This window comes from Vanessa cardui, chromosome 22 (genome assembly GCF_905220365.1).
Source record: "Vanessa cardui chromosome 22, ilVanCard2.1, whole genome shotgun sequence".
Lineage (NCBI taxonomy): Eukaryota > Metazoa > Arthropoda > Insecta > Lepidoptera > Nymphalidae > Vanessa > Vanessa cardui.
Window position 1 is genome coordinate 8,432,002 of NC_061144.1, and position 27,212 is coordinate 8,459,213.

The 27,212-nt window shown below is 34.6% G+C and overlaps 1 protein-coding gene across 4 annotated transcripts in view; it reads left to right on the plus strand.

Annotated features, from left to right (window-relative positions):
- LOC124539278 (plectin-like) overlaps positions 1-27,212 on the plus strand; it is an 80,895-nt gene that overhangs the window by 27,607 nt on the left and 26,076 nt on the right. For 3 of the 4 annotated variants that reach the window (XM_047116609.1, XM_047116610.1, XM_047116612.1), the window contains exons 2-7: positions 23,622-23,771; positions 24,206-24,302; positions 24,407-24,462; positions 25,268-25,531; positions 26,741-26,908; positions 27,063-27,209. In XM_047116609.1, the coding sequence (XP_046972565.1) occupies positions 23,622-23,771; positions 24,206-24,302; positions 24,407-24,462; positions 25,268-25,531; positions 26,741-26,908; positions 27,063-27,209 (882 nt within the window). The remainder of the gene's footprint in view (positions 1-23,621; positions 23,772-24,205; positions 24,303-24,406; positions 24,463-25,267; positions 25,532-26,740; positions 26,909-27,062; positions 27,210-27,212) is intronic. The other variant, XM_047116611.1, reaches the window with a different exon arrangement.

Here is a 27,212-nt window from a genome sequence, read left to right on the forward strand (position 1 = left end):
TTAGGTTTCTGTGCAAGCCCATCTGTTATCTATCACTTATCATATACTTTACTGTCAAACAGTAGTGCTTAGTTTTATTGTGTTAGGCGTAAGTGATAAGTGATATAACATCATCATCGTGGTTGTTAGTCCATCTATACATATAATATTAAAGTAGCCCTTTTTACTCAATGGATATGTATTTACACACGGTACATATACAAAAAAAAAACATTTTTTACCATTTTTCTCGGTCTGTCTATCTGTCTGTCTGTCTGTTTGTTCCGGCTAATCTCTGGAACGGTAACAAAGGCGTACAAAGTCACGGGCACAGCTAGATAGTGATAAAAGGAATGGATGGAATTTCTCGGTGGTGCCAGCTTACTATCAGGCGGTCAATTTGTCCGGAATCCACCTGTTATATAAAAATGTACTAAGCAAAACGATCTCGAAATACCAGAAAGTAATATGCGACAGTATATGACTATAATAATTATGACATTTTAAGAATACACGCGTCCAAACAGCTTATCAACGTAATTCAGTCTTTTGAATTTCACAAGTGAGATACCACGTTGATTGTTGCAAAATTGCTCTGCAGGCTAGTTGTCACGATTTTCAAATTGGTTCCATTCGTCGTTCTATTTCATTCCTCTTTTAAAAATACTCTTCTTCCAACCTGGAACGGCTATTATTAACACATATATTGGCGGTCATCATTTAATTATTTTTTTCCAATATCAATGATATGTTATCATAAAATATTAAGAATAATTTCCCTACCGAAGATTCATAATGTTTTGTAGTTTTTAAGCAGTTTGTATAGCTTGGTAGCTAAGAATATAACTGCTCAAGATCTGTTTAGTTTTTCACTCGATTTAATTACACTCACAAGAAAATATTGGAATGGAAATATTGTAATTTAGCCTAAGTTAGTGTTCAAATTTGTACTTGGAAATTTAAAAAACTTTTACTGTCTATCCAATATTCCTGGTGACAGATTTCTTCGTTATGAGTAAATTTACATTTAACAATATTCATTTAGTAGGTAATTTATGGCGTATCTTTGTAATGTTCATTGGAAGAGTCTTCACGTAGGGACATTTGGAGACTACAATTACCTTGTGTCTGGAATTCCATCAGTTAATTCAGCTTTAAAAGTCTATAGCTAGAGACTCTCTTCGGGATGTTTTTAACAGAGTAGGAATACTTACTGTTGCGTCGCAATATATTTACAACAATATCATGTATATTCACAGTAACATTGATCACTTTGATAAAATCAGTGATAATCATTGTATATGCACTAGAAGTAAGGATAAACTTATAACGCCAAGTTTCCGACTCCGCAAAGTCAATAGATCCTTCTTGGGGCAAGGTATCCGTTTCTATAATAAAATTCCGCAGAAATTTTTAACTTTGCCGTTTAGTAAATTCAAATCGTTTGTTAAAAATACATTGGTAGAAAAAGCATACTATTCGATACAAGATTTTGTAGATGATAAAAAAGCGTGGAGTTAATACCTGTTGACTTCCAAGCAGGATACATTAATTGAAATAATTGTATTTAATTAACATGACGTTGTATTTTTTAAATGTTAAAAAAGAGTAACTACTGAGTTTCTTGCCGGTTCTTCTCGGTAGAATCTACTTTCCGAACCGGTGGTAGCTTCACTTAATTGTAAAATGACGATTCAAAAGTGCTTATAAAAGCCTACTTGAATAAAGTTTATTTTGATTTTGATTTTGATTTTTTGATATAGCGTTAAGTATTGTTTGCTTAAAATTCACTACACTCTAAAATAAAATAAATCAAATTTTAAACCATGTACACCGTTTGTAAACAATGACAAAAAGCATCCATCCTTTCAGCATTTTCTCAAAACGTTATTTTCCTTTTATACATAAAAATCTTGGAAGCAATCTTTTATACTTTACATTTTATAGAACGAAAGGAGAATGTGTCTAGACTATTTCTGGATTCCATTAGTTCTGAAACGTGCAGACGTTTTCTGAGTACTTTTCAACTCGACTTAAGAATCCTTACTATCTAAAGTTTAGCGTAGACAGCGCCATTTTGACAGTTCAAAACGGTGCACTGATTAAAAATTGAAGTTTTATAACAAAACGGAAAACTGAGATGGCTCAGTGGTTATAACGGGTGCATCTTAACCGATGATTGTGCGTTCAAACTCAGGCAAGCACCACTATATATATGTGCTTAATTGTGTTTATAATTCATCTGGTGCTCGGCGATGAAGGAAAACATTGTGAGGAAACCTGCAGGTGTCTAGTTTCATCGAAATTCTGTCACGTGCATTCCACCAATCCGCATTGGAATAGCGTGGTGGAATATGTTCCAAACCCTCTCCTTGATTGGAGAGCAGGCCTTAGCCCAGCAACGGGAAATTTACAGACTGTTACTGTTACAAAACGGCCTCGTTTAATTTAAATTCAGTAGATAGGATTTTGTTGCCAACCCATTTCCGTATCCTAATAACCAATTATTCAAACGCCAAACATTGCATTGTTGTATTTTTGAAATGGGAGTGAGCCAGTGTAACATATGGTGTAGATAATATGGTTACAACGCAATGAGCGTTTAACACTTTTTGCTAAATTGATCAAAATTCATAAGCCAGCCTTTTCTCATTTTGCGTGTCTTATTTTTTCCGTAAAGTAAATTCACAATTCATCTCTTGAGTTAAGAAATTGATAAAACCTCTTTGGTTTCCATTAGATTAATTATGAGAGCAAGGAAAGGAGGCTTTGCTGTAATACATCCTGCGTAGTTAGCTAGTCCTTGAGATTAGTAGCGCTGACGAGATTACAACTATATTGTGTATTACAAATTATGCCACATGTGTATTCCAACAACCCGCATTTGAAGAACTTAGTGGAATATGTTCCAAACTTTTTCCTCTAAGGTAGGGCAAGCCTTAGGCCAGCAGTAGGAAATTTACAGGCTGTTGTTGTTCTTGTTGTTGTGTGTAATTATTACTGAGACAATCTGGATTTATAAGTAGTAAAAAGTATGGAGACGCTTTTTGAAATGCTTTACCGAATAGTATATTAACCATAGTATAACTTATGCCGCAAGACGCAGCGCGTTTTATATTAGGTTTTAGTGTATGTATATTATAATATTGTTATATTAGCGACCCGTCCCGACTTCGCACAGTTGCAATGCTGTTACTAAATATACTACATATTTTTTCTTGTTTCTTTACTATATTGTCCATAAATAAATATGAGACAACATCACATACATTACTCTGATCCCAATGTAAGTAGCTGAAGCACTTGTGTTATGGAAAGCAGAAGTAACGACGGTACTACATGTCCGGTCCATGTATTACATACAAAACCTTCACTCTCGAATCAATCTACGTATTTAAAAAAAAAAAAAAAAAACAAAATCCATTGAGTAATTTTAAAGATCTAAGCATACATAGAGAGAAACAGAAACACCAATAAGCGACTTTGTTTTATACTATGTAATGATTATATAAATAGTTACGTTCCGCAGTTCGACCACGCTCAAATTTAGACTACCTATTTTTTTATGGTATATGTTGGCGGACGAGCATATGGGCCACCTGATGGTAAGTGGTCACCATAGCCCATAGACAATGACGCTGGAAGAAATATTAACTATTCCTTACATCGTCAATGTGCCACCAACCTTGGGGTCTAAGATGTTATTTTCCTTGTGCCTGTAGTTACACTGGCTCACTCACCCTTCAGACCGGAACACAACAACACTGAGTACTGTTATTTGGCGGTAGAATAACTGATGAGTGGGTGGTACCTACCCAGACGGGCTTGCTCAAAGTCCTACCACCAAGTTGACCACCTATTGGATAAAGAAGCGTGATATCCATGTTATATTATGAAATAAAATGATTTATTAATATTATATAACACAACATTCATAATAATTACTCACACGCTCACATTTTTTAAATCCTTCTCATTTACATAAATAACAAACGTTATATATAACGGATTAAACTGTATATAAAGGCTCTCATGTAATAACGATAAATGACGATCAAAATTTATTTCCATTACGAATATTGTACTCACACACACGTAACATCACGCACACATCTGCGTTTTTTCATCTGAAAATGAAGCTGGGTTGTGAAAAATATATCAACAAGCGACGTATTATTGTCATTTTACGAGAACAGTATATACCAAATTAGTGCAGCATATTGTTAATGACTAAGTAAAACATGATTGCGACAAAGTTCTATGTAGCTTCGGCAAAATTCGTAAAACCGATCACATCCGAATTAAGTACGTATTTGAAGCTATCGATTTTTATTAATTTCTTATGCGAAAATGATCTTTATTGTAACGTAATAACTTGTAATATCATATAACCATACATTCGCCAAATTGACGAATGTTTTTTTTCTTGATTCTACCTTTAAATTACGTCGTGCTATTCGCTGTTTGAAATCTAAGCTAACAACCATTCTTGCGGGTTCTTTTCGATAGAATGATATTAATACTTTTTTTTCTTCTTCTCACAAGACATTAGGAATTTTGTGAGAAAATCTTTTTTTTTATGACATAGGTGGCAAACGAGTAGGAGGCTAACCTGATGGAAAGTGACTACAGTGGCTTGCAGGTGCGTTGCCGGCCTTTAAGAAAGGAGTACGCTCTTTTCTTGATTCCCATGTCGTATCGGTTCGGAAAAACCGCCGGCGGAAGCTGGTTCCACAAAGTGGTTGTGCGAGGCAGAGAATGTCTAATATATAAAAGCGAAATACCATTGATTAATCACGAAATTTCAGAAAATATAACACCTGCAAAGTTGAAATGTGGGTTTAGACATTCGCTAAGAATTAATATTACGAATCTCTAGTCTCCACCCTAAGGGAGTAAAAAGGGGCTTGAAAGTTTGTGTTTAACAAATTCCGCGCAAGTAAAGCCGCAGGTTTAGCTAGTACAGTATAAATATACCTGGTACCGCTTTGTACAAGTCTGTCTGGGTAGTTAGCCAATCGACAAATATTCGGACTCCATTCTTACGAACTCCATACTTATTGTATTCGTTTTATTATATTAATATTAATTTAAATAATTGTATTTAATTAACATGACTTTGTATTTTCTAAATGTTAAAAAAGAGTAACTACTGAGTATTTTGCCGGTTCTTCTCGGTAGAATCTACTTTCCGAACCGGTGGTAGCTTCACTTAATTGTAAAATGACGATTCAAAAGTGCTTGTAAAAGCCTACTTGAATAAAGTTTATTTTGATTTTTGATTTTGTAATGTGAGATAAAGAATAACTACTGGAGTAAGGGAGGTAACATCTTAGCCCAACGTTGACAATTCATTAACGGTGTAAGGAATAGTTACTATTTCTTGCAGCGCCTATGTTTATTGGCTGTTTAAGGTGTCTCCTTGGTCCATCCGCTCATCTATAGCCAATGGTGCCTCAGGGCTCTTAGTACAGATATGTTACTTTTACGAGCTGTTTTTATTAATTCCAAATTTAAACTCTTTGAATCAATCTGGAAACTTCTATTGATATTCAAAGAAATAACTACTAATAACGTTACGAAATAACTTGATCTGAAAACATAAGCGGGTTCCAAACAGACGGTTTATTTAATTATATCGTAAGATGTTTAATTCATTAACAACAGCAAAACAACAACAGCTTGTCAATTTCCCGTTGCTGGTCTAAAGCTCTCCCTCTCAGGAGAAGGCTTATAACATATTCCACCAGGCTGTCCCAGTGCGGGTTGGTGGAATACACACGTGGCAGAATTTCAAAGAAAATAAGCACATGCAGGTTTCCTCAGGAGCACAAAATGAATTATAAAAACAAATTCAGCACATAAATATTCAGCGGTGCTTGCCTAGGTTTGAACCCGCAATCACCGGTTAAGATGATCGGCCTAACCACTGGGTCATCACGGCTTCATGTCATTAAGGTTTTATGAATTCTGTGTAACGATTTTGAAACTAATGTACGATTAAGGTCGGAAAAGTTTTATCCTTGAAATAAATTGATTTCTGATAAAGTATATTCCCAAACGGCATAAGTATTTATAAAATCCATACTAATTTTAACCAAAATAGTCATTACGTCACGATTATTTTTCTCTATTTAAATGTATACGAATATCATCTATTTGCTTCTATGTATTCGAAACTATAAAAACGACGAGGGTGTGGTAGTCAGCGCCAAATTATATGTTTCCTGAGTTTAACGTAAATATAGACGAAAGTATAACTTTGTATTAAAATTTAATAGAATATCGAAATTAATATTTAAAAAGAAATCACTGAGATATTTTAAATAAGTATAAATTAAAAAAAATAAAATTTGAAAATGGAACACGAACGTTACAGTAAATAATTGTTATTATAATATTATTTGTGTTTGCGTTTGCATAGTTTCTAATAGATACCTAGGTGTATGACAGGCATTAAGTAATACAGATAAAAAATTAAAGGCTCAGCTGAATGGCGGGCGTTGCGTAACCAGGCGTACTATTTTCGGTAGCGAACGAGGCGATCAATGAAACCAGTTCGTGGCGCCATCTTGTGGGTGGATGAGTCAACTAACGTTTTTCCTTTTTCAGTTATTTGACATTTTTTATTCAATTTGTAGTTTTGTTCTTATTATATTAAATTCAAAATAGTAGCAAAAGCAGATAATACTAACGTTCTGTTTCTTATATTAATACTGACCTATATTATTAAAATGAATTTATACTCCTTATTACAGATTATTTTATAACCTAGCGAGGAGTACAGTACTACACCCAACTGATTGAAATAAGATACAATTGTACAAATCAATTATAAAACTAAACCGCTCTGTTCAATCTCTTTTTAATGAATAAAGATTTATTATAAAAAAAAATTAAATGTTTGTGGTTTTTTATTTAAAATGGGCTATGAAATTAAAATTTATAGTTCAGTAGAGGGTGACGCACTATTTCACGCCTGTCACATTTACTATGTCATACAAGCAAGCATTATCTCTGCTTCATTTGTTTTTTTTTATTTTAACAGATAAAAAATAAAAACACCTCACGTCGTTCACAAAATATTTTTAACAAGAACATAACTAGTCCGAGTACTTGTTACATTTGAATTCGGAACGTAACTCGCTCGCGTGAACCGTGTACGACACAACTTAGATGTAGCATCGGCAAATTCAATAAATTTATTGCGGCAGATCAATATAACCAATAGAAATAGCTCGCTATCACGCTATTCGACGCTATTTGTCGCTATAGATTCTCGCGTCAGTTCAACCCGAGAAAGCAAGTGCATGTAAATAAAAAAAGTAAAGTAAAGTAACAGCCTTTACATTTCCCTCTTCTGAGATAAGGCTTCTTCTTCCATTAAGGAGAGGGTCTGGAACATATTCCACCACGCTGTTCCAATGCGAGTTGGTCGAATGCACGTGTGGCAGAATTTCGATGAAATTAGACACATGCAGGTTTCCTCACGATGTTTTCCTTCACCGCCGAGCACGAGACGAATTATAAAAATTACAAATTAAGCACATATATATAGTGGTGCTTGCCTGGATTTGAACCCGCAATCATCGCGTTCTAACCACTGGGCCCTCTCAGGTCATGTAAATCGACGTGTCAAATTGACGAATATAGGTCATATGATATTACAAGTTATTACGTTTGTGTAAAGATAATTAGGGATAGCGTACTTAATTCGGATGTGATCGGTTGTGCCGATGCTACATCTAAGTTGTGTCGTACTGTAATTATTCACGTATGAAAACTAACACGAAACTGTTGAGCGCATTCCAGTTTCCGTTCGCAAGGAAAAACCTTTTGCGCGGCAAAACTCTCGACGGGGTCAACGCCATTTTTCTGGCCGCCATGTTTTCTCGCTTGCTACTCGTGTAAGTGCCCCATTCATGCTCTAACAACTCTTAACACTTCCACACGTAGGCACATATTTCGAGGCATTGGACATAAAGATTACGATTTCTATTTGGATTAGAGAATTTGGCAGCGGAACGTGTTTTTTCCGCCAACGTTTTCGTATTGAAAACAAAAGAGTTATGACAATATGGCAATACTTTTTGTATAGAAGCTTGCGATATATGATTTCAACAATATATAAGTCACTACATAGTATAAAACAAAGTCGTTTTCTTTGTCCCTATATCCTTATGTATGCTTAAATTTTTACTACGCAACGGATTTTGATGCGGTTTTTTTTAATAGATAGAGTGATTCGAGAAGAAGGTTTTTGTATAATACATATAGACGACCTCCATGGTCGAGTGGTGTGTACACCGGTTTTCATGGGTACGCCACTCTGAGGTCCAGGGTTCGATTCCTGGCCGAGTCGATGTAGATTACCATTAGTTTTCTATGTTGTCTTGGGTCTGGGTGTTTGTGGTACCGTCGTTACTTCTGATTTCCATAACACAAGTGCTTCAGCTACTTACATTGGGATCAGAGTAATGTATGTAATTTTGTCTCATATTTATTTATTTATTTATTTATTTATAGTAAAGAAACGCTAATAATTAAAGTTTTTAATGTGATGTCGTAAATAAATAAAGTCTGTAGTATATTTAGTGTCAGTATTGCACCCGTGTGAATCGGGAACGGATCACTAGTAGGTATTACTGAAAGAAAATAAAAAAACGACATTTAAGTTAATTTCTCCTCTAAAATATCAGATTAAGACGAAATTCTTCAGATAATTTTGTTTTTAAAACGTAGATGAAATAACATCGTGCTTTAAAAAATCTTTCTCCTAATTCACACCTTACTTATAAAATAACATAAATTACGGTACATCCCCCTTCGTAAAAGATTTACGGTTTTAATTCATTAAGCGGCTTAAATTAAGCCATATTAACTCATAGCTTAACAGATTTATATCTCAAGCTATATAATAAACTATTATAATCGAGTGATATTATATTAAGCTCTCCTTTCCCTTTGAGGAGAAGGTTAGGAATATATTCCACCACGCTATTCCAATGCTGTGGAATACACACATATAAGAGCTGAGATGGCCCAGTGGTTAGAACGCGTGCATCTTAAACGATGATCGCGAGTTCCACCCAGGCAGGCACCACTGTATATTCATGAGCTTAATTTGTGTTTATGATTAATCTCGAGCTTGACGGTGAAGGAAAACATCGTGAGGAAACCTGCATGTGTCTAATTTCAAAGAAATTTTGCATGTGTATTGTGAGCATTGGGAAATTTACAGGCTGTTTTTGTTGTTGTTCGATATTATATGTAATTTATATACATATATATATATATATATATATATATATATATATATATATATATATATATATACAATACGTAAAAAATGTTAAATTGATAACGATATTGAATACAATGGTGTAAATGCGAAACGAGTGCGAACTGGGTCAGGTTTAGAAGTAATCTCGCGCCCGCTATAAACAGAATGAATATCTTGGAAACAAAGGGGATACTTTCATTCTTTTCTGAGATAAAGATAACACAAAGAATAGTTTGCAATTATGCTTGAATGCCGAATTTTAATATTTCATGAGTTAATTTTACGATTAATACGATGTGGCAATACAATTACTGGTTTAAGAAGAAGAATTTGAAATAAATTCAATGATATGATAAACAATGACAATGATACGATCATCTTAGCGACCAGGTGACGTGAAAACATCGTGAGGAAACCTGCATGTAATTTCATGGAAATTCTGCTACATGTGTATTCCACCAACCCGCACTGGAACAGCGTGGTGGAATGTGTTCCAAACCCTTTCCTTAATGGGAGAGGAGCACTTAGTCCAGCGGTGAGAAATTTATAGGCTGTTACTTTAATTTTTTGTTTAAATAAAGCAACAAAAAATATCTTATCATAATTCTCCTATTACGACGCGCGGCTGAGTTATCGCAAAAAAATGAAATTCAACCCCTTTTTCAAGATGGCACCGAAAACACATAGAAAATCGAGGTCGACAAGTTAGTTTTTCTAAGCTCCTCGTAAAACATATCCAAAAAAATAAGCCTTCTTGGTTCATTTGAATTGCTTGACCTGCTTTTTGGACATAATGACTGAACTGTCATTTAAATGTACCGTCAGAGTAAGAAAATCTTCGTCAGTTTTAAAATTAATTCCTTTATCAAATCTTAAACTCTTAGTACCTTTTAAAACTAAAGCACTAAACTGACAACTGCATATGAAATTAAATTTACATAGTATGATAACTTGGTTCAAAATAGTGTAACATCTTTGGACTACGTCTAGTTTTATATCAACATGAAATCTTTTTAGTGGCGTAATTAGACATTCCTAATTTAAATTAGATTTGATATTTTCTACTGAATTGTCAAAATATGTCTGTCAGTGTCATATATTCTCGATCGGTAAAGCAGATTATCGCTCAAACTGAGCACACGATAAATAAAATTTTAACAAAAAGAAAAACCGACTTCAAACAAAACAGTATTTTAAAACAAATTAAAATGCACTAAAAAGTAATAAAAATAATTGCATATTTAACATATTTTTGAGAGTCCTCCTAGGTAAAATGAAATGAAAAATATTAGACTACTTAAAAGTCGATTTACGATTATATAATGTAGTTATAATTATTGCTATATTTGGAGCCGGTGTCAGCCACAGGCACACGCTTCAACAATCAAAAGAAAGAAGCGATACGAGCCTCTTGATTGTCCCAGTATAATATCGTATAAAAGGTAATTTGTAAGAAACATTTCTTAAAGTATTCTCGTATTGTTTTTTGATAGGTATAGTATAGGGTTGGCTGACACCGACTCCAAATATAGCAATAATTATAACTACATTATATATGTGCTCAGAACCTTACCAAACTTTCACCAAACTGCCCTTAAAGTATATCCATTATAATAAAAAAAGAATCATCAAAATTGGTTAACGTGATTTTGAGTTATTCATCTATTTGTCGTGCATATACATAATGCAAATTTAAGACTTATGTCGTTTTCATATGGATACCATCATCGGAAAAAAATAAAAAAAAAATGAGACCCCAAGGGAAGCACTACCTTTCAAACAAAAAAAAAATTATCAAAATCGGTCCACCCAGTAAAAAGTTATGAGGTAATAAACATAAAAAAAAAAAAAAAAAAAAAAATACAGACGAATTGATAACCTCCTCCTTTTTGAAGTCGGTTGAAAATAGATCTTAAGACGAACCTTTTGTTACCCCGACTGTACAATACACAATATCTTGAGCTAAAGTTTGTAATCTTTACACAATTGTAAAATTTAAGACGGTTTTGCAATGAATTCTGTGCTGCTTTTGTATAATAATGCAGTTTTATTTTTACTACATTGTAAATTGACATTCGTTGGAGTACATCAACTGTTCAACAAAGTGCACAGACAGGACACATGCCTGGGTATTGCTTGTTAATTACAGCAAGCAACTTTAATTAAGTCCTACAGTTTAAGGACTGAATTACAGTACGACACAACTTAGATGTCGCATCGGCACAACCTATCACATCCGAATTAAATGCGCTATCCCAAATTATCAACATTTATTTCTTATGTGAATATGACTTTTAAATATCAAATGACCTAATATATTCGTCAATTTGACACGTCGATTTAAATGCACTTGCTTTCTTTGATTGAACTGGCGCTAGAATCATTAGCTACGAATAGCGTCGAATGGCGCGATAGGAAGCTATTTCTATTGGTTGTATAAATCCGCGGTAATCGGTTTTATTGAATTTGCCGATGCTACAACTAAGTTGTGTCGTACTATATATTTCTAAAAATTATAATTTGTATAAAGTGTCAAATTAACATACGCTAGCCTATATGTTAGCGTATTTCTCTATTGTATTCTTTATGTCTTAATCGATGAAACAAAAATCGCTATAAACATATAAGATTATTTTCGAATTAATAGGTACATTATTATTCATTCTTAATTAATTCCTTGTGTGGAATTTAAAAAGTACACGCATCTTTTTTGGCTGTCGAATTTATTGAACCATTCATTATTCTTGTTTTATAATTTACAGTTGATATATATCGCTAATGAAACGGAAGATTGAACACAAGTTATATGTGTATATAATGAACACTAATGTTGTGTGAAATTACATTTTAACATGAAATCATTCTGATTTTTTTTTCAATTGCATAAATTTTTAGGTTCAATGAACTTTGATTTGACTTGCATGAAATGTAACGTTGCTTTGGTTTAAATCGTATAACATGAATAAACATTACATAAAAAGTAAACTCCACTGATTCCAAATTTAAAATATTTCATTCGCAAGATTGTGTATGAATACTATAATATTAAATTAAAAAAAATAGTTTCTTAATTACAAACAGCCAGTGTCAAGAATTTTTTTCTTACAGTAAATTAACTAGTCTCTTATTTTTAATTTATTAAATAGTATATTGTAAATACCGTAAATTTCCACGAATTTTATGTGTTTGAATTACTTTAACAGAATATTAGGAATAGTCAGTTTGTGTGTAATGTGTCCATGTATATTTTTTTTTATAAGCACGTGTGCAATATATTATGGCCTGAGATCAAACCACATAGGGTTTTTGTCTGCTTGGAATAATATCTTTAAATCATCTAATTTAATTTATTATTGCAATTTCTCTCACCTCTGGGCGGGTGTTCCCCAGTACCAGCTCCTTCCATTTGATCGTATCCAACGTAGAGCGGCTCGAGTTATCGACGATCAAGCCCTTTCCGATCTCCTTGATCCTTTGGCTTTGCGTAGAGATGTCGGATCACTCTGCATCTTCTACCGAATTTTTCACGGGGAATGTTCTGAGGAATTGTTCGGATTAATCCCGGCTGCTGAATTTCACCTTCAGACATCTCGTAAAAAATCGAAGTTTCACCCGCACCACCTTGATGTCCGATTTCTTAGACATTTTCTGTCTCGCACAACCACTTTGTGGAATCAGCTTTAGTCGGCGGTTTTTCTAACCGACACGACATGGGAACCTTCGAGAAAAGAGCGTACTCCTTTCTTAAAGGCCGGCAACGCACCTGCAAGCCCCCTGGTGCTGTAGATGTCCATGGGCGGTGGTAGTCACTTTCCATCAGGTGAGCCTCCTGCTCGTTTGCCACCTATCACAAAAAAAAAAAAATACTGCCTAGGTATATATTGAGCGTGCTATAATAATAAAGAGGTGTTTAGGTGTCTCGCCATAATAGCATATAAAAATAGTTTTATATCCCATTAGTAGGCAGTTCACAAGAACACATCAAGGCTATATACAGAGGTTTGATTATCGTTATCAAGATGCACGAACCAAACAGAGTCCAAATAAAATGTTCTTTTACACATTACAAGCGTGTATATGACATTCTTTTTTTTTAAATCACAGATGACCCTGATTACAGATAATCGATTAATTGATATCATCTAATCTTACTCATCAGTCGACGCTGAACGACCGATTACTGAATGTCAGCCCTTAATCGGTCGATAGCACGTATCGATTCTCCGAATATCACTCTAAAATACGAGCTGTAATCATTCGACGTGAATTAGGCTTTAAATGAGATTTTAGACGGCAGTATATTAAAAAAAAAAGTTGTCAAAAGAGTTTTTAAGTGGTATTTTGTTTTTGAGTTAATATATTCCAATTTTAATACGACGATAAACTGATTTGAGATTGAATTCTTTGTAAGAAAATAAGATATTTTTTTATGGAATAGCTTGGCGCACGAGCATATGGGCCACCTGATGGTAAGTGGTCGCCATCACCCATGGACAATGATGCTGTAAGAAATATTAACTATTCCTTACACCGTCAGTGCGCCACCAACCATGGGAACTAAGACGCTATGTCCCTTGTGCCGGTAGTTACACTGGCTCACTCACCCTTCAAACCGAAACTCAATAGAATGGTAGAATATCTGACGAGTGGGTGGTAACTACCCAGGCGGGCTTGCACAAAGCCCTACCACCAAGTAAATAAAATATTAGGCAGTATAAAACCAACATACTTATAATGGAACAAATTAGCAGCAATTGATTTAACATAGAGCGTAGGCTACAGGCAGATACCATTTGTTTATTTGATTGTATGAAACCCGAACGTATTAGCATTTTTACACCTTAGACATATCATATATTTATATATCGCTCAAGTCTTACATTAACCTCATAAAACGATTTAAAAACTAACTATTTTACTTAACTATTTGAGCATCAAAATTACTTAATTACTTATCGATGGTACGCAATACCTTCGATTCGATTTACTACCCCTGAAGAGTTTGTATACATAATAAACTCACAATTATACAAACACCAACGAAAGCAGTAGTGCGTAAAGTTTGTGCATGGCACAATTTAACTCTGGTCTATTGCACAGTTCGGTAAAAAAATGTCATGTTAATAAAAAAAATATAACAACATTTCTGCTATGAATGTGCATTTCATATATTTAACAATTTTATCGAAACTTTATGCAAAATTCAATAATGGGCGTGCGTTTTTACAGCGGTCGGCGCTACAATTGAATCCGAAACATACACGTAGGTTAAACTTATTATGGAAACATATATTTACCCTTTTAAATGATTTTATGACTTAAAATTACCCCGTATTAATGATGACTCGTGAACTTTCTGTATTTTATTTTTCATACTTTGGATTTTGGCGTTGAATTTAAATGGAATTTTTCCTTTTATATATTTTTAGACACTTACAAGTAAAGTAACAGCCTGTAAATTTCCGAGTGCTGGGATAAAGCCTCCTCTTCCATTAAGGAGAGGGTTTGGAACATATTCCATCACGCTGTTCCAATGCGGGTTGGTGGAATGCACATGTGGCAGAATTTCGATGAAATTAGACACATGCAAGTGTCACCAACCCGCATTATACCTAACAGCGTGGTGGACTATGCTCCAAACCTTCTCAAAAGGAAGAGGAGGCCTTAGCATAGCAGTGGGAAATTTATAGGTTATTGTTGTTGTTGAATGCTTATCGAATTACTAATTAAAGTCGCGGGTTAAACAGTAGTAAAATAGTGCTGTAATATTGGCATCACATAATTATTTATATATGGTAACCCTGTGTTATTTTTAAATTTAAGTTGTTCATATAAATAATTAATAATATTAATACAAATATGAATTAAAACTAGTTACTGTATGAATCTTGACCGCGTGTAATAGTTGCAAGAATACTTGCGAACTGCAAAAACGAACCAGCCTTCCTATTACCAGTATAATAAGGCGATGTGTTAAACTTCTGATGATGTTGATTATATTAAAATGCAATGGCAACACTAAATAAAATTGCATTCATTTACAAACATCACGGTTAGTTTTTAATAAAAAAACATGAACCAAAGACCCTTTAATTAAGAAGGGAACTGTTACTGATCAATAACTACTGGAAGTCTTAATTAATTGCTTTCAAGGAGTTTCCTCTTTATTATGCTCATTTCATATCGATTCGTCCTTATTCGGTTTTCCTCGATCCATTCCAACGGTAAAATATCAATCTTTTGTATAATCTGTGCTTATACTAGTATACAGTGCGCGTGTGTAAATTAAAATTAAACATATATAACCTTACAATTAAAACAAGAATTAAATAAATAAAATTCTAAACAATTCTCTTACACTTAAATATATAATTTACTAATGTTCTGTACAACAACTTGACGTTTAGTCCTTTCAAATTAAGATCGTTTTATTTTGTTTTAATTTAATTTAATCTTACATGTAAAAAAGTCATAATAAGCAAATAAATAATAGCAATCATAAAAAAAAAACAATCTTTTTCTATCCATTTTTAATTATACTTTTGGTTTTTATTATACTTTTGAAATGTGCAAAACAATGTCTTGTCTTAATATGATATGCGAAAGATCACTTATTAGAAATCACTTAAGAAATATCTAACAATCTTAATATCTTAGGTTAAGAATACAAGTGTTATATCCACATCCGGTGTTTAAATCGGAAATAAATTGAAGCATTAAATCTCGGTTGATTTCTTATTGATACTTCATGTTACAAACGTTCATACTGGTACCATAATAAAAATGTAATCATTCTTTATTCGTACATTTTATAAAGATTTATTTCTTCAATTTTATTTTAAAGAACAGGCTGTAATTCAAAGTGCATGTTGTAGTATGTGTAAAAAAAAAACCAAGCGCCGCTCACTTGGGCATACTTTGTCGATAAAGTACAGTCGGAGTGAGAAAAGGTTCATTACCTTAAGATCTATTTTTGCGTGCTCACTATGAACGATCTGCTTTACCGATCGAGAATATATAACACTGACAGACATATTTTAACAATTAAGTAGAAGATATCATATGAAATTTTAATTTGTAATGACTAATTAGGCCATTAAAAATATTTCATGTTGATATAAAACTAGATGTAGTCCAAAGATGTTACACTATTTTGAACCAAGTTATCATTCATACTATATAAATTTAATTTTATATGCAGTTGTCAATTTAGTGCTTTAGTTTCAAAAGGTACTAAGAGTTTAAGCCTTGATAAAGGAATGAATTTGAAAACTGACGAAGGTTTTCTTATTCTGTCTGTACAAGTCTGAAACAAACGGTATGGCTACCCAATAGGTCTTTCAAAAATAGGAAGCAGAAATCGCCAGAACATTCCCCATTGAAAAGCGATCCCTCCTTTTCGACCCATTAAAGCTACGATACTTTATTCCTTATTAATTTGAAATGTTTTTTTTTTTCAAATACAACTAACAATGCATAGCAAATATCGATTATCAAAATTAAGGAAGAAAATTAGCGCAAACTATACGTGAAAAGGTCAATCGGGCTGTGGATTTAGTGAACGAGAAAATACGGAAATTTATTTTTGATAATGAATAGTTTTGTAATAAAAATAAATATATTTAATTATTGTCATTGTGTTTCGTTAATTACACATAAATCGATTAAGCTTATGTTAAAGTTATATATTTATTTAATGTTAATCGTTAATCATTATTTATATTCTTTTATATATACGTAATAGTTTTCACTTCCTTTCATCTGAAACGTTTTTATTAAATAAAGTTTAATTGTACAATGTAAGTTAAATCGATATAAGAATAAATTACTATTGTATCTTTGACCGAATATATGTGGCGGCAAATATCAAAGATGAACCATAGGCACAGAAGATATTATCGTACACCAAAATCAGTTTACTTGTACAGGAAAGTTAAGTAAAAATAACTGCCTGTAAATGTCCCTGCAGGGCTAAAGACTCTCTCATGTTTAAAAAGAAGAATAGGAGCCTATTCTGTAATGCTGCTCGAAAGAGTTTGTGACCGATTTTCATTTAACACAGGCTGGTTTCCTCATAATTTCTCATCTCAATTAAGAACATAAAAATTTTCGTCTTCTTTAAGTCACATTCAGGTCTTATAATCATTGGGCCGTCTCAAATATCCACGAACAGACATTTTCTAATTCTTCACTATAATGGAATGGAGTGGATGGCACTGCAGACATAACAAGGCAAGAAACTTATCAGCTCAAAAAACAAAAGCTCGCTATTAATGTTAACCTATATTTAAAGTCATTGTGAAAATTTAATCTTGGTCTTGCTTTACATTTTAAAATACTTTAGCGTATTTGACGACCTTCGTGGTCGTCTTGGGTCTGGGTGTTTGTGCAGTACTGTACGGGTCTGATTTTCCATAACACAAGTGCTCTAGCTACTTACTTTAGGATCAGAATAATGTATGTGATGTTGTCCAATATAAAAAATAAAAAAGCGAAATTAAAGCATACCCGCTATTGCTTATGCACTGTGCCATACCTCCAGAATTCCGGTTCATACAAATATTTTTCATTGTTAGCTCCGATATTAGCGACACATGTTTTCAGCAATACAATGCCATGTGCACGTAATAATAGGTACGTTTGTATGTGTGAGTGTGCGGTTTTAAAGATTATTAATATTGTGACAATGTGTGCTGTACATGTATGTATATTATTCGTATATACTGGAAATTTGTTTCTGCTACTTAGTTTATTAAAACCTCTTTAAACAACTATGATATTACTATTATATATTTATATATATAATGACCAAATTACATAAAATCATCTATGCGTTATTTTGATAAAAAACCTATATTACTGTAAAATTTTATCCAAATCCGTTCTGTAGTTTTTTCGTGAAATAGTAACAAACATACATAGATTCGTATTTATAATATTAGTAGGATTATATATAGAGAAAAGAGGTCAAACGTTAAGTGTCCATCTCCATTCATAGTTCATATATGTACATCGAATACCATTCTGTTAGCTGTTAGTCGTACATAAAATATAGTTTTTTTTCATTAGATTAAGTATACAATAGATTATGTAAGTTCAATCTTCAATAAAAATAACCAATATTGAAAGAACCGGCTAATGTTGCTCACATTTTAAACTTGATGAACTCGGAAATTTTTCTAATAACCCTTACACAAAAACATCTTCAGTTCAATGGACACTCTTTTACACAATTTTAATGGATGTGTGTGTGTGTGTGATACATACCCAAAAAGGCTTTTTAATTTTCGAATAAAGAACACTTACACATTTAAAAGAATGTACTAGTATTATATTACACGAAAGAATTAAAAATATCTTAGTATATGCATATATAAAAGACAATAAGACCTCCGCGTTTGTAAGACGATATACTTGCAAGATTGCAGACTGGCCGAGATTTTGTGACACAAGGCTAATAAAATTGCACGTAATCCTATAGTGGTGACATCATAGCGTTGGTGGTATCTATACTACTTTTGATGCATTATTTTATTAGTATTTTCAAATGTAATGTGAGTTAAAAGTATTCCAAATATTTGGTGATTGTTGGATTTTCCAAATTTTCCAAAACTTTTGTGGCGACAATTTTAAATATGTTTCCTTATGGAATGCTGTTTTGTTGGTCCCTCTGAGTAGATAGCACCTAATTGTGATGAATTCTACTAATATACATGAATACTTTGTGTTATATCCGTTGCAAAGAAAGATTTATCAAGCTTACTTATCTGGGCCAAGCCAATGAAGCAATACTAGGGTAACATAACTTAAAAGAAATGACAAAGGTCCTGTCTCTTGCACACTGGACTTATGTTATCTCGAAACTTTTTCAGGTTTATTAGGAATTCCTGGCGAAAATACTATCGCTATTTGAATAATATCATAGGTGAGAAATTTAACCAGAAAACTTTCATAAAGAAACTGTGCAAATATTATCTAACACTTTGGATGCTTGAATATCTCAAATTCAAAATCACGAAACGTTTGCCAACACTTATAAATTTAGTATAAAAGTTGCATTTTATGGCTTACATGTAACTACCGGTTCCGGTTCAGAATTTGGATGATAACACTTTAAAAAGAAGTAAATTTATCAAACACTTAAATCTTTTGGGAAAAAATCTTCCCAATTATTTGTTTTTGTAAAACAAGTAACAGTTTGTATTCGGAAGATGGATATTTAGATTCTTAAGCATTACTCTAGTCTTTCACACAAATTGCTATATCTTTTGTGTCGTAAAAGTCACATGACATAAACGTCGTACCAGACTTGAATATAAACGCGTTCAGTTCTGAATATTTCTCGCGAAAAACACGATTTCCTGGATAATACGAGGAATAAAATATATTACCACTTGGTACTCGAATCGAGAACTTTATGCATCTTAAGAATAATGTATTGCACACATCTGGCCGATCTTATGAAATATCAAATGCAAATCTATAACCTCACCTCTGTGTTCAAGCAATCGAGATGATTATTTTATAGATCTATCACTTACTAGAGTGAGCGCATTGGTGTTAAGGTTGGAATATTCACTTTATTAAGCTTTTAAACCCCATTTCGGAAGTTTATCTTATCTATATCTATATTAATATTATAAATACACTAACTCTGTCTGTCTAACTGACTGTAAACAAACCGCTGAACCGTCTCTGTTCAAAATTTGGTATATACCAATGTTGAACTCCAAAAAAGTTCAGCCACTTTTTTTGCCTAACACATGACACTCTAAAACGCGAGTCACGCCACGGGCGGCTACTAGTACAAAATATATTTGAAAACAAATTCAAAACCATACATGTTACTCGTTTCCAGAGGTACAGGAATACTCCATACGTGGACAAATCTGCGAGAAAAATTAGTATTATAATAAAATCCCATCGATTCACTCTCCGTTCTTAAGTCAACCCTTTATTAAATAATTGCTTAAATAGGAGCCAGTATGGTCACAGGTACTTGGAACTGTCAAAATAAAATGATGTATTGTAACGAACAGCTATAAAATATAAGCAATGGGTAACTTCCTTAGTCAGATATCACTCAGCAAAGATCATCATCAGAGAGATTCAAATAAGTCTATCTTTTCATCACACAATAGTATTACATTTAATTAATCGTTCTTATAATGTTCTAAATTAATAAAACATCTATTTCGTGATAGGCAAAACGTGGGAGTTCTATCCTCGGGTATGACTGTGAACTTAAATCCTGGCAAGTTTTCATTTCGTGACCAATTGTGAATGAAAAAAAATCGTGAGAAAACTTATAATATGTGTGGGATAAAATTCTGCTACGTGTCCCAACGAAACCCGCAGTGCAGCATCGTTTTTTATTAACTTTAAATTAAGCGACGACTCGCAACTGTACCTAACCCGTACCCCGTAAGAAATATTGGGCACCCCTTAAGTGATCATTATACCACAAGAACAACAACAGCCTGTAAATTCCCACTGCAGGGCTAGAGCCTCCTCTCCCTTTTAGGAGAAGTTTTGGAACATATTCCACCACGCTGTTCCAATAAGGGTTGGGATACACATGCGGCAGAATTGCTATGAAATTAAACACATGCAGGTGTCAGTGTTACATGCCTGGGTTTCAACCAGAAATCATGGTTAATTTGCACGCTTTTTAACCACTGGGCCATCTCGGCTCTTGTACCTGCTCATTGCACCACCAACTTTAGTAATCAAGATTTCTAACGTCCCTTATGCCTGTGATACACTTAATCTTCAAACAGAATACGACAATGGTAACAGTTACTATTGGGTTGTAGAACATATGAATATTGGTGTCCTATCCAGACCGGTTTACCTAACTAAAGTATGAGCTCGAAACCTTCTTTATTTATTTAAAGATTTTATTGACCAGCACAAAGCAAATGAAACGAAAGGTGGATGTAATACCTGACAGCATTTTCTTCCAGTCCAATTTTCAAATAGAAAACTACGCCAAGACGTGAATTATTGACGATACATTAAAATATTTAACATACTTATGTATAAAACTATGGAAAAAAACACATAAGTATGGAATTAGTAGCTTTTGTTTAGGGCCGAGATATTGTGGCTGTTTCTCACTAATATACCTATGCATATAATAAAATTGGAGTGTCTGTTTGCAATATTAAAATAGCCCTTTTTGCTCAGTGCTTATGCACTAGACACGAAACATATACCAAAATAACATTTTTACAATTTTTTTCTATTTGTTACGGCTAATCGTTGAAACGGCTAGACCGATTTTGACGGGACTTTCACTGGCAGATAACTGATATAATAGGGAGTAACTTAGGCTACAATCATTTTTTTTTGTTATATTCAAAGGCGTTCAAGGTCGCGGGCACAGCTAGTATAGCTGTGCCCGCGACCATATATTATGATACTCATAATAAAATCTCCGTCTACTTTTACGATATCAAAATCAAAATAAACTTTATACAAGTGAGCTTTTACAAGCACTTTTGAATCGTCATTTAACAATTAAGTGAAGCTACCACCGGTTCAGAAAGTATATTCTACCGAGAAGAACCGGCAAGAAACTCAGTAGTTACTCTTTTTAAAAAATACAAACTCATGTTAGTTAATACAATTATTTAAATAATCCTGCCTGGAAGTCAACGGGTATTAATTCTAAGCTTTTTTTATCATCTACAATATATGAATAATATGCCTTTTTTACCAATTTATTTTTTAAAATGAATTTATGAAACGGCTAAGTTAAAAATGTAGTTTAAGAATATAGTTTGTAGTTATTACTTGTACATTGAATGTGTTGATTCGTGACAATGCACTGGCTGTATCACCCCTTTGACCAAAAACGGCTATGCAATTAGTACCATTTAACGGTAGAATAATTGATAAATTTGTGGTACAACCCGACGAGCTTGAACGACATCCAACCACCAATTAAAACCAGACTTATTATTGTATCGTGTTTATTCAACTTATAAATAGCTTGAATAATGAATTAATTTTATTATAATGTAATACAATAACAGCACAATAGTCACGCATTATAATACGTATTTACGTAAAGTTAAATATTTACTTTGTACAAGACTTCACTTTTACTAACACGCATAAAATGTAAGGAGGTTATAATTGTAATAAAACGTAAGTACAGCCTACAGAAGAACATTATAGAAATGCTAAGTAAACCATAAAAGGCAGTAAAACTAGAATTCCTTTGAATCAATTAAATAATCTTACCAAAATAAAACATATATTTAATAAGATATTTAAAGAAGAGGTCGTTATTATAGAATAATATCTTATAGGAGTTCTGATATTGTTAATATTTCATTCTAACATACAAAAGAAGATATTAGATAGATTGGGAGTTTCTTTCAAGTGACTGATTAAAATATATCCAGTAAATAAATCCTTCAAATTATAGAAATACAGCCTATATCTATAATAATTTTATAAATTATTCCGTCTGTTACCTCATTTTAGTCCCAGGGACATCCCAGCTACTTTTTTTAAGTAAATCCTTGAGGGGGTAAAATATGGCTGAAGATTTGTTAGGTAGAGTTTTGGAGCTAGTAAAACCGCACTTGAGCTAGTTATTTATATTTTGCCAAAGAACAAAAAGTGCATATATGTAAACGATAAGGGTAAGTGCATTGACCTCAATGATTACATTAAAGCATTCACAAACAATTAATACCACAAATGAATTATTCCATTCGTCGAAATTCGTGGAATATGTGCGGCGACAACACCATTTGCGCTTGTATTTTTTGTATCAAGCAACTTTGGTGCCAAATGCGAAATAAATTATAGCGTGGAAGTTTCGATAGCGTCATATGGAACCTTTGTCATATCCCAATGTTTCGAATATAACTCGAACTATATTTATTATTCACTAGTCGTCGAATAAAGAGAAAAACTTCACGATTTACCGAAATATCTTTCTCGATGAAATGTTTAACTGTATTCGTAAGTTTAGTATGGTTCTTTGTGGATAATAGATGAATTGTAGGGTTTTATTTAATAAACGGTTCTAAAACTTGAAATAATATGGTCATATGAACGCCCAAACATCTAAATAAATGCCCCTTGAGCTCCTCCTTGAGAAGCAATATGAACCATTAACATCGGTGTTCCACAGTTATGCTAATTTATAAATGATATAAGTACTTAATTATCTGAGCATCTTCCGTCATATTTCTTTCAGCCTAGGACAAAATGATTATCGGTGAAGATCTGCTATGTAGGTTCCTGAACATTTCAATTTTCAGCTCCTCTATCAAACTCATTACCTGCTAGTCGAATTTATTATATAAATTTAATGTATCTTATTTCTTATTTTCAGAAACAAGCAATGCTTGTAAGGCAATTAGAAGAAGAACTCCGCCTACGCATGCGCCAGCCTGCTCCTGAATTACAACAACAATTAGAGGCGCTTTACGCTGAAAACGAACATCTTCAGAGAGAGATAGCAATATTAAGGGATACTATTAAGGTACTAATGTCGAATTTAAACTTTCGAGGACGTTAGAAGACATAAAACTGGGATTCCGACGCAAGAACAATATAACATCAACAGCAATATATTCAATGAAATCTACAATACAGCAAGTAGTAACTAATGACCCCCAGTAGATGATATCGCCAATAACAATTTCTGAAAATACAGAAATAACTGCGTAATTTCGATTATAACTTTGATCCCTTGCGTGAATTTAAACCAATATAATTTTTGTCATTAAAATACAGGACTGTTTGATCCGAACTACTCTCCGCTCTTAAGGTCTGCTAAAATAATGGACTTCTAACAAATTACCCTTTTCCCTGACCCGTGTATAACACATGATCCATGATTGTTGTTTAGCTAATATTTCGGCGGTTTGGACAAGGATATATTAATAGTCACTTATAAGCTTTAATTTTCAATAGGAATTGGAATTGCGGATTGAGACTCAGAAACAAACATTACAAGCCCGAGATGAAAGCATCAAGAAATTATTGGAAATGTTGCAAAACAAAGGAATGGGTACGTGGTCATGTTTTAATATAGCGACGAACCTTAGAAACTGATAAATCATTGTACTTTAACAGTACATAGCGATGAGGATACGTAACTGGGACTTTTTCCAGGTAAAGAAGAGGAAAGACAAATGTTCCAGCAAATGCAAGCAATGGCACAAAAGCAGGTAATTGTCGTCGCATTACTGAGTGTCGTGCTGCATGCTTACCCAGAATAGACTTTTTTTCGTTTGAATATTTATGTCGTTGGAAAATTTTCTATTCTGCTACTATTATATATCCTACACCGTGTTACTTAGCCGTATGTTCTGCACGTCACTGCTTCCTCATGTTTATGTAACAGTATTGTATTACACATGGGCGTTTTATTTTGTGATACCTTTATCAGACACTGTTTCTCTTAGAGTTGCTCTTGATAGTTTCATTTCATTCATTTGTCTCCGGCCGAATGTGACTGTCGCGTCGCTTGTATGTGTACAATCGACCTCTTACTCTTTTTCTCTGGCTTCATTCAGTTCTGATCAACTTTCGCTTACTCTTCACGGTCTCTGTTACACTTCGAGCTTGTTCCCCCTGAGCACTTTTTCCATTCTTATCGATTCTTCCACCTTCACGTCGACCTTCAAAATAAAAGAACAATATTTAAAACTAAAACCCTCCGATTCGGCCTAAACACAACAGATTTAAAAAGAGCGACACGAACACCGACTCACGACATTGCATGTTTAGCTCATTATGTCCCCGTCACATGAACCCTAGCGAAGACCGTCTCGTGTAAATTTCATTGGTTCAGTTTGAGCAATCATTAAAATTTGTGTACCGCCTTGACCTGGGGCTGCGCGGGCTCGGCGGGAGGGCGGGAGTATTAGCAGCGCAGCCCCAGGGAGGCGCGAGGCGAGTAGTCGGGTGGCGTGTAGCGGGCCGGGAGGCCGGGCCGGGCGGCGGCGCGGCTGACCGACTGGCGTGTGGCAGGAGCTCAAGGCGACGGCGGACACGCTGCGGGCGCTGCAGGCGCAGCTGGAGCGTGCGCTGGCTGCGGCCGGGCTGCCGGGCGGCTCCGCGGGCGCCACGCTCACCGCCGTGCTCGAGACCAAGGAGGCGCGCATCGCCACGCTGGAGCGGCAGGTCGCGCTGCTCGAGAGCGAGCTGGCCGCGCTCGGCTCCCCGCCGCCGCCCTCGCTCGCGCCCTCGCACGCCTCGCTATACGATAAGGCCGACCCTCCCTTCAAGCGACAAGTAAGTTTTCTGCTGAACGACGTGCGCATCACCAAGGACGGGCGCATGGTCGCGCCGCCGCGGCCGCGCCCCATGCCGCGAGCCCGCGCGCCCCGTCCCCACTATAGCGCCACCACGCTGTGACCGCGCCCGCCGCGCCCCGCCGCGCCCCGCCGCGCCCCGCCGCGCCCCGCCGCGCGCCGACCGACGATCCCGTGTCAATTTATCGCTTTAAGACCGATCTTAGCCGAGTTGTCGACTCGAAATATTTTTGTGTAAACTTGTTCATTGTTAGAGCTATTTTTAATTAAAATATAAGAGATTATATTCTTGAACAGTCGATTGATATTTTTGTTAAGTAGGGTTCTAGGTGCGATATTTTAGATATATAAAATTTATGGTTATCGAAACGTGTGAGATTACGTTAACACCAATTTGATGATTTAGAGACTGTTAAATAAAGACTGTTGAGGTCGTATGCATCGAGCGAGTTCGGGTGCGTTTTTCTGAAATTCCTGATCTAATCATGTTCCGCTTTCGGTGTTGATCGCAATTCATCGTCCAGTATATAGCTTTGGTCCCGCGCCACTCATCACTAGTCTAGCTCACGACCCGGCCTCTTCATGTAGTCGCCATGTTTCATGAGTCTCTGTCACAGTATCGGTAGATAAATGTATCACAACGTAGGCGCCCGTGCATCGTCGGCATTTAATTCTATTAGATATTCACCACTGGAAAACTTTCTACCTATGCTCATTTAAGCTTCAATATTTCATATTCTAGTACTAGATAAATTGGAAAGTTTTCCAGCGTTTGATGTACGTTTTTCTATATTTCATTGAATTTGATGAATTTTTGAATTTTGTCTGAGTGTTAATTATAAACGTGATATGCATGTAAAACATTTAAGGTATATAATATGTCTTCCATGGCACTAAGTCATATAATTGTTAGATGCTGAAAATATTTCTTTAATAAACGATAAATACTAATGAGCTTGCGTCGCTTTATCATCGATACTAACATCAACTTAATCCTTCTTTTGGATGGTTTTAACAGTTTTGAGATGTAGATTAAACTTAACATCAGTATCATTTCCGCCATCACTATTTGCCTTAGTAGATAGATTTTATCTCGTTTCGATTTGTCTTATTTTCAATTCTAAGACTAATATTCTGTTTGAATTTATTTAATTCTATACAAAATTTCCTGTGGATGGTGGTTGAGCAGTTGGATGAGTTCCGTCTGGAGATACAAAGGCGGGACCAGGAGATCTTGGCCATGGCGGCAAAGATGAAAGCTTTGGAGGAGCAGCATCAAGACTACCAGCGTCACATAGCCGTCCTTAAAGAATCGCTTTGCGCTAAAGAAGAGCATTACAGCATGTTGCAAACTGACGTGAGTTAAATAACAATTCAGAAGCAGAGAGCATTTTTAGTTGATAGTGTGTAATAAACATAACTTTGACAAATTAAAGAGTCATAAAATTTCAACGATTATACTTGTTTTTGTATTTGTACTAAAACTAATCGTATAATATTGTTTTATTTAGGTCGAAGAGCTTAAAGCTCGTTTAGACGAGAAGAGTAGAATGGTTGAAAAGAAAACAGCAGCAGCTCTTGCAGCTGCTCACGAGCTCGCTGAATTGAGAGATCACTCTGAGATAAAAGATAGAAAGATAAACGTGCTGCAACGAAAGGTA